This window comes from Sphaerodactylus townsendi, linkage group LG03 (assembly GCF_021028975.2).
Source record: "Sphaerodactylus townsendi isolate TG3544 linkage group LG03, MPM_Stown_v2.3, whole genome shotgun sequence".
NCBI lineage: Eukaryota > Metazoa > Chordata > Lepidosauria > Squamata > Sphaerodactylidae > Sphaerodactylus > Sphaerodactylus townsendi.
Window position 1 is genome coordinate 148,225,839 of NC_059427.1, and position 7,176 is coordinate 148,233,014.

The 7,176-nt window shown below is 50.6% G+C and overlaps 1 protein-coding gene across 1 annotated transcript; it reads left to right on the forward strand.

The window, feature by feature from the left end:
- The first annotated feature begins 497 nt into the window (after positions 1 to 497).
- On the forward strand, positions 498 to 6,860 carry ZBTB39 (zinc finger and BTB domain containing 39). The gene is made up of 2 exons (XM_048490783.1): positions 498 to 603; positions 4,208 to 6,860. Exon 2 carries the CDS (start codon positions 4,319 to 4,321, stop codon positions 6,395 to 6,397), a length of 2,079 nt encoding a protein of 692 aa, XP_048346740.1. The 5' UTR covers positions 498 to 603; positions 4,208 to 4,318; the 3' UTR covers positions 6,398 to 6,860.
- Positions 6,861 to 7,176: the final 316 nt, after the last annotated feature.

The following is a 7,176-nucleotide window of genomic DNA, read 5'->3' on the forward strand; positions in this document are numbered from 1 at the left end:
AGCGGATGTTGCCATTCTGCACAGCTTCAAAGAGCACTGAAAGCAGTTTGAGGGCGCGTTTATTCTGCACGTGCGGAAGGAGCCAAATTTGTCAAGCCAGGTCGGGCAGAACTGGCTTCTTGCAAGCCGGGCGCTCTGTTTCCTTTCCAAGAAACGCGACTGGATCCGCAATCCAGAGCCTGCTTATGGATTCAAGGATCGAGACCGCGCAGGTTCCTAGGGACGTTTTTATCGCCTGATGAGGAGTCTCCCTCGCCTTGGCTTGTTTCTTTCCCTGGGGAAACCACCCCCCCCCCCCCCCCCCCACACACACACATCTCGCCCCCAGCTCCCCCAGGGGGCTCCTCTCCACTCCTGCGCCCCGGCAGGCTCAGCTAACAGCGCGCCCGCGGGCTCCTGGCCTCCGGCGCGCCATCCCCTGCAGCCGGGGCTGCTGCAGTGCCCCCTCCGGGGCTGGGGGCGGCGCTGGGCCCCGGCCGTCTCGGGGCCGGATGGAGCCTCTTGGCCGGGGCCGGAGCGGCACCTCCTCGGCGAGGCCGGGCCGGGCGAGCCGGAGCCCTTTGTGTGCGCGCCAGAGCGGGGATGGTGCCCGCAGCCGCCCGGGTAAGGGGCAGCCCTTTCCCCGTCTCCCCTGCGGGGAAAGCAGCTCCGCTCCCCTTCTGGGGGGCCCCCTCCCCCCCCCCCAACCCCTTCTCCCATTCCCTGAGTGCATCGCAGCCCCCTCCCCCCCCCCCAGACCTATTCAACCCACGGCATTCCCGGGTCCTCTTTAGCCAGAGCGCCCCGTGCGCAACTTCCTCGCGCGCTCTCCCTCGCCCCTGGGGGCTCCGTTTGCGCGCCCCGCTTTTTTTGCCGCTTGCAAGCCCCTCTCTGCCAGCCTTTCCCGGACCCCCTGCGCTTTGCTGCATCCCCCCCCCCTCCTCCCATTGCACGCCCCTCTCCCCCAGCCTTTCATGTTCCATGCTTTCAGTCTCCCCCTCCTCTCACTGGTTCTTTCCAAAATAAAAAAAACTTTTGGGGGTGTGCTTTCCCCCCCCCCCTCCCGAAATCCCAACCCCCACTGCCAAGGAGAAACTCTTTTAGCCACATCTCCCATTCTGATCCTATTGTTTATGATGCTTCCTCATTCGTTTGTCCTGCCGTTTCAGAAGGACGTTTAAAAATGATTATTTAGCCATTTCTGCCCTTCTTTTCTTCTTGTTGACCATCTTTCCAGGTTCCTTTTGCCCTACCAATAAAATAATGATCTAGACCTGCCTGAGAAAGGGACTCAGGGGCTAGCTCCCCCATATTATATGCCACGATACAATGGGGCATGCTCCTGACTTCCCCCTGCCCCCCAGTAATGTAGTGATGAGGGATATGTGTCATTGTTTCCTTTGGTTATTAAAGGATCCCTAGTACTTAATTTCCCCGCATGGGGGTCCCTGTTCCCCTGTAATGTTGTGATGAGGGATCTGTATCTTTTCACTGTTTCCTGGTTATAAGGAGATTCCCATCACCTAATTTTCTTGCACCAAGAATTAGCACTGAAGCTAGCTGGCATTTTTTAGTGTCCCTCCATCCCTACTCTGATGGCTGAATTTGTTTGGTGTTCCTTAATGCTCTTTTTCAGGGTGGGATCTTCCCACATTTGTTTGTCTTACTCATAAAATAATGATCTAGGCTTGTCTCACTTGAGAAAGGGTCTCTGAGGGGCTAGTTCCCCCATATTATATGCCACCGTGCAATGGTGCGTGCTCCTGTCTTTCCCCTGCTCCCAGTAATGTAGTGATGAGGGATGTGTATCTTTTTATTATAACCCTTGGACATAAAGAGATTCCTATTACCTAATTTTTCTTGCATCGAGAATTAGCGTACATGTTTTAGTGTCTTTCCGTCCTACTCTGATGGCTGAATTTGTTTGGTGTTCTTCAATGCTCTTTTTAAGGGTGGGATGTTTCTACATTTGTCTATCCTACCAATAAAATAATGATCTAGACCTGCCTTACTCAATAAAGGGTCTTAGAGGGTCTGATTCCCGCATATTATAGACCACCATACCAATGTGCGTGCCTCTGCATTTCCCCTGCCCCACAATAACATTGTGATGAATGGTATGTGTCTTCTTATTGTTTCGTTGGGTTATAAAGAGATCCCCAGTATCTAAGGCTGATTCCGCATGGGCCAAAAACAGCAGTGTGAAAACGGTGTGAAAACAGTATAAACCCTTTTACAACGTTTTAAACCCTTTTACACCATTTTCACACCGGTTTCACACTGCTTTTTTTGGCCCATGCGGAATCAGCCTAACTTTCTCACATCAACAATTAGCACCTAAGCCCAGCGCACTGTTTTCAGGGTCCTCCTGGCCTACTCTGATACCTAGATTTGTTTGTTGTTCTGTCCTGCTCATTTTCAGGATGGGTGCAAGACCGCCAGAGTTCTTGAACAGGATTCTTGTTGGTGTCTTGTTCTGTTAGAAAAGCAGGCAGTGGAGTTTTACTTCGAACACTGCGCTTCACAGGTTTGTTGAATTCTCGCTCGGCTGGGTGAAAAGTTTAAAGCCTCCCAGAGGCTCATAAACAAAAAATGCAACAGGTTGCGTTTGAAGGAAATGCGTGGTAGGGACTTGAAAATCCTTGGCCTGCTACCAGCTTAGTTTTTAAACTTCCTGGGACTTCAGTGAAAACTGTTAAAGCTTTCGCTGAAAATATGCACTAAAAAAAAAGGTTTTCAGACAGTGCAGTAAGTAGTTGAAAGGAAGACTGAGCACGTGAAGGAAAAAATAGCCGCAAGGAATCTTGCGGCTATTATTCCCTTATGTGTTTTCTCACTTGCAGGAATTGTTTTTGTCATCAGAAATGCAGAGCCATCAGAAGATATCAACGTTAGATATCTTTGTTATATTGTTAATTTTATTATTGTTATACTGTTACTTTTCTTTTTAACAAACTAATAAACATTTCTAAATATGGAGAAATGCAGAGCCAGTCCCACCAAGTGCATCGGACGAAGGAACAAATGCGCTGAGATGAATAAGTTTGATATACTGCGGTGCTTTAATTCAGTGGGTCCCAAATGTTTTGGGCTCGCTACCCATGTTTTGGTTCCGTAACATCACCCCTAGTGCCCCCCCCACCCCACCCTATAAAAAGCATTACTCAAAAAAGTGGTTTGCATGACTCACTAAGAAAGATTAAATTAAACCAAAAATAGTAACAATTAATTCACTGCCTTGGAGAGTGGTGGGGTCTCCTTCTGTGGAGGTTTTTAAACAGAGGCTGGATGAGCAAATGTTGGGAGTTCTTTGATTGTGTGTTCCTGCATGGAAGGGGATTGGACTTGATGGGCCTTGTGGTCTCTTGTGACCCAGGGATACCAGCTTTTCACAGCCAGGAAAAAAATTCTAATAGGATGTTGTGGGTTTTCCGGGTTGAACAGCCGTGTTCCAGTACATCAGGAGAAAATACTACTGGAATACGGCCATCCAACCCAGAAAACCCACAACATCTTAGTGATTCTGACCATGAAAGCCTTCGACAGTACAAAATTCTGATAGTTTCCACCAAATTTGCCAGCATGGTTCCATAGCTTGATCTACTGTAAATAGGTGTACAGTACAGTGCAACCAAAGGGGCCACCTTTAGCACCCTGGTGCCCCCCCCCTTGCCTTTTAACACCCCTCTAGGTAACCCCGCTCTCCAAGGGGCAGCTCTATCCACTTTGGAAACCACTGGTTTAACTCATGAGATAATGCTTCCTTCTGACTTTTTAAGTTTCTTTAGTGCGTGTTATTCCCCCTTTTCCAGAAAGAGCATTTGTTGTAAATTTGCTGTGTTCTCATTAGCTAAATGGTGGTATAGAGCCAGCGTGGTGTAGTGGTTAAGAGCAGGTGCACTCTAATCTGGAGAACTTGGTTTGATTCCCCGCTCTGCCTCTTGAGCTGTGGAGGCTTATCTGGTGAACCAGATTAGCCTGTGCACTCCAACACATGCCAGCTGGGTGACCTTGGGCTAGTCACAGTTCTTTGGAGCTCTCTCAGCCTCACCCACCTCACAGGGAGTTTGTTGTGGGGGGGGGGAGTGAAAGGAGATTGTAAGCCCCTTTGAGTCACCTTACAGGAGAGAAAGGGGGGATATAAATCCAAACTCTTCTTCTTCTTCTAAATAATCAAAGTTCTTTTATTAAAAGGCCATGAGAATTCACACTCGCCTTTTCTCTTTAGAGCCTCTTGCCCAGCGTGACTCAGATCCTTGTGCTCCCCAGTAACTTACGCAGCTGAAGAACGTGGAAACGTGAAGTGCTCAGGAGAAGGAGCTTGCCAGCAGCTGCCAAGATGGGCATGAGGATTAAACTACACAGCACGGATCACCCCAACAACCTACTAAAGGAACTGAACAAATGCAGGTTGTCGGAAACCATGTGCGACGTGACCATCGTGGTGGGCAGCCGTTCTTTTCCGGCTCACAAAGCGGTTCTGGCGTGTGCAGCTGGTTATTTCCAGAGCCTCTTCCTCAATTCGGGGCTTGATGCCGCCCGCACCTACGTGGTGGATTTCATCACTCCGGCCAACTTTGAAAAGATCCTGAGCTTTGTCTACACCTCGGAGCTTTTCACGGACCTGATCAACGTAGGTGTCATTTATGAGGTTGCCGAAAAATTGGGCATGGACGATTTGCTGAAGGCCTGCCATTCGACCTTCCCCGATTTGGAGAGCTCAGCTGTCACTAAACAGCCCTCCATGTCCGGTGAAAGGCAGCCGAGTGGGGCTTTGATCGAACCGAACCATGAAATTCGGAACAGTGCGGAGCAGCCTGGACCGGAACGGAATTCTACTGCGCACGGTGAAGCAGCAGGTGGTTATAAAGAGGATCCTGGGAACGAAGCCAGTCATAATTTGATGCCTCCGCAGACTCCCAAAACGGAAGAACAAGAATCACCTGCCTCATTCGCCGTTGCCGTGAACATGGTGTCTCAGGCTGGTCTCAGCAGCGCACAAAACACTGTGGGCTCTTGCCAGCCCTATAAGATCCAGAACAACGGGGACTTCAGCAAAGGCATTTTCTTTTCCTGCGACGCCTCGCTGGATATCTCCACAGGCAGTAACTCCTGCCCCAGCAATAGTGACCACTCCAAGGACCAGGGCTTTGGCCATATGGATGACCTGCAGCTGGAAGACCTGGGAGAGGATGAGCTGACCTTTGAAGATCCCACCGAGGAGCTGGGGGCCGCCGAAGAAGTCATCGAGCTGAGCGACGATAGCGAGGAAGAGTTGCCTTTTGAACACGACAGCCGGGACAGCAAGGCCATGCCCTGCCAAGTGTGCAAGAAAGTTCTAGAACCTAACGTGCAGCTGATTCGCCAGCACGCCAGGGACCACGTCGATCTGCTGACCGGCAACTGCAAAGTTTGCGAGACCCACTTCCAAGACAGGAACGCGAGGGTCACCCACGTCCTGTCCCACATTGGGATTTTCCTCTTTTCTTGTGACATGTGCGAGACGAAGTTTTTCACTCAGTGGCAGCTTAACCTCCACCGCCGGGAGGGGATATTTGATAACAACGTCATTGTCCATCCCAGCGACCCACTGATGGGGAAGGTCAGCTTGTTTAGTGGGGACTTGGCTTGCGCTGCCTGCGGCAAGGCACTGGCCAAAGATTTCCACGTGGTCCGGGCCCATGTCTTGGACCACGTGAGCTTGAAAGGCCACACGTGCGACCTGTGCAACCAGCGGCATCTAAACCTCTGCAGCCTGATGTGGCACACGCTCTCCCACCTGGGGATCTCGGTTTTTTCTTGCTCCATTTGTGCCAACAGTTTTGTGGACAGGCCTCTCCTGGAGAAGCACATGGCGGTGCACCAAAGCATGGAGGAAGCCCTCTTCCGGTGTCACTACTGCGGCCAGGCGTTCAAGCTGGAAGCCGCTTACCGCTACCACGTCAGCCAGCACAAGTGCAGCAACAGCTTCGACCTCGTCCGGCCCAGTTTCGGGAATCGCCGCCACCCGCCAGCCCTGCAGAAGCGGAAGCTGTCCGAGGAATTCCTCAGCGAGGACGTGGCTCTCCAGAGCCAGCCCGGGAACAGTAAATACAGCTGCAAGATATGTGGGAAAAGGTTCGCCCACACGAGCGAATTCAACTATCACCGACGGATCCACACGGGGGAGAAGCCCTACCAGTGCAAAGTGTGCCACAAGTTCTTCCGGGGACGTTCCACGATCAAGTGCCACCTGAAGACGCACTCTGGGGCGCTCATGTACCGGTGCACGGTTTGTGGCCACTACAGCTCTACCCTTAACCTTATGAGCAAGCACATAGGAGTGCACAAAGGCAGCCTCCCTCCTGATTTCACCATCGAACAAACTTTCATGTACATCATTCATTCCAAAGATACGGAGAAAAACACAGACAGCTGATTCTCCAGAATTGGGGGCAGGCCGTACTCGCGGTGTAGCTCGCTTCAGTTCATTACTTTTAATGGTCAGGCGTCATCATCATTCTTTAATTCCCTTTGCCTTGTTTGGGGGAGTCTTAAATGGCTGTCCTGTGAAAAGAACAGCACGCTCCGTGTGATGTGGTTCTCCGGAACCCCTGTTGTGTTTACCTCCTGCCGACTCCAAGGCTTGTTGTCTGTAATCTAGGCGATAGACTCCCCCTCCCATCGGTGGTTGCTTCCCCCCCCCCCTCCTCCACTCTCTGAGATCACTGAAAGATTTATGCTGCTAAGATATATTGATGCTACACACATCAATAGACGGGAATCGCGTGGGAGAAAGCAGGATGAAAAGGGAGGTGTTTTGATGCTGCTGCTGGGAGGTTATGCAGTACAAGAACTTAGCGTGTAGCCCTGAGCAAGTTAACTTGGGGCACGTCTGCACAGGCAGAATAATGCACTTTCAATGCACTTTGCAGCTGGATTCTACTGTGCGAAATAGCAAAATCCACTTGCAAACAATGGTGAAAGTGGATTGAAAGTGCATTATTCTGCATGTGCAAAAGTAAGTCTTAGAAGTAAGTCTTGCTTTGTTTAATAACATTTACTCCCAACCTGGGCCCCTTCTGCACCTGCAGAATAATGCACTTTCAGTCCACTTTCACCATTGTTTGCAAGTGGATTTTGCTATTCCGCACAGTAAAATCCAGCTGCAAAGTGGACTGAAAGTGGACTGAAAGTGCATTATTCTGCATGTGTGGA

Bases quoted from the DNA above. Each gene is read 5' to 3' on its own strand.
- ZBTB39 (XM_048490783.1), top strand. From the start codon at position 4,319: ATGGGCATGAGGATTAAACTACACAGCACGGATCACCCCAACAACCTA.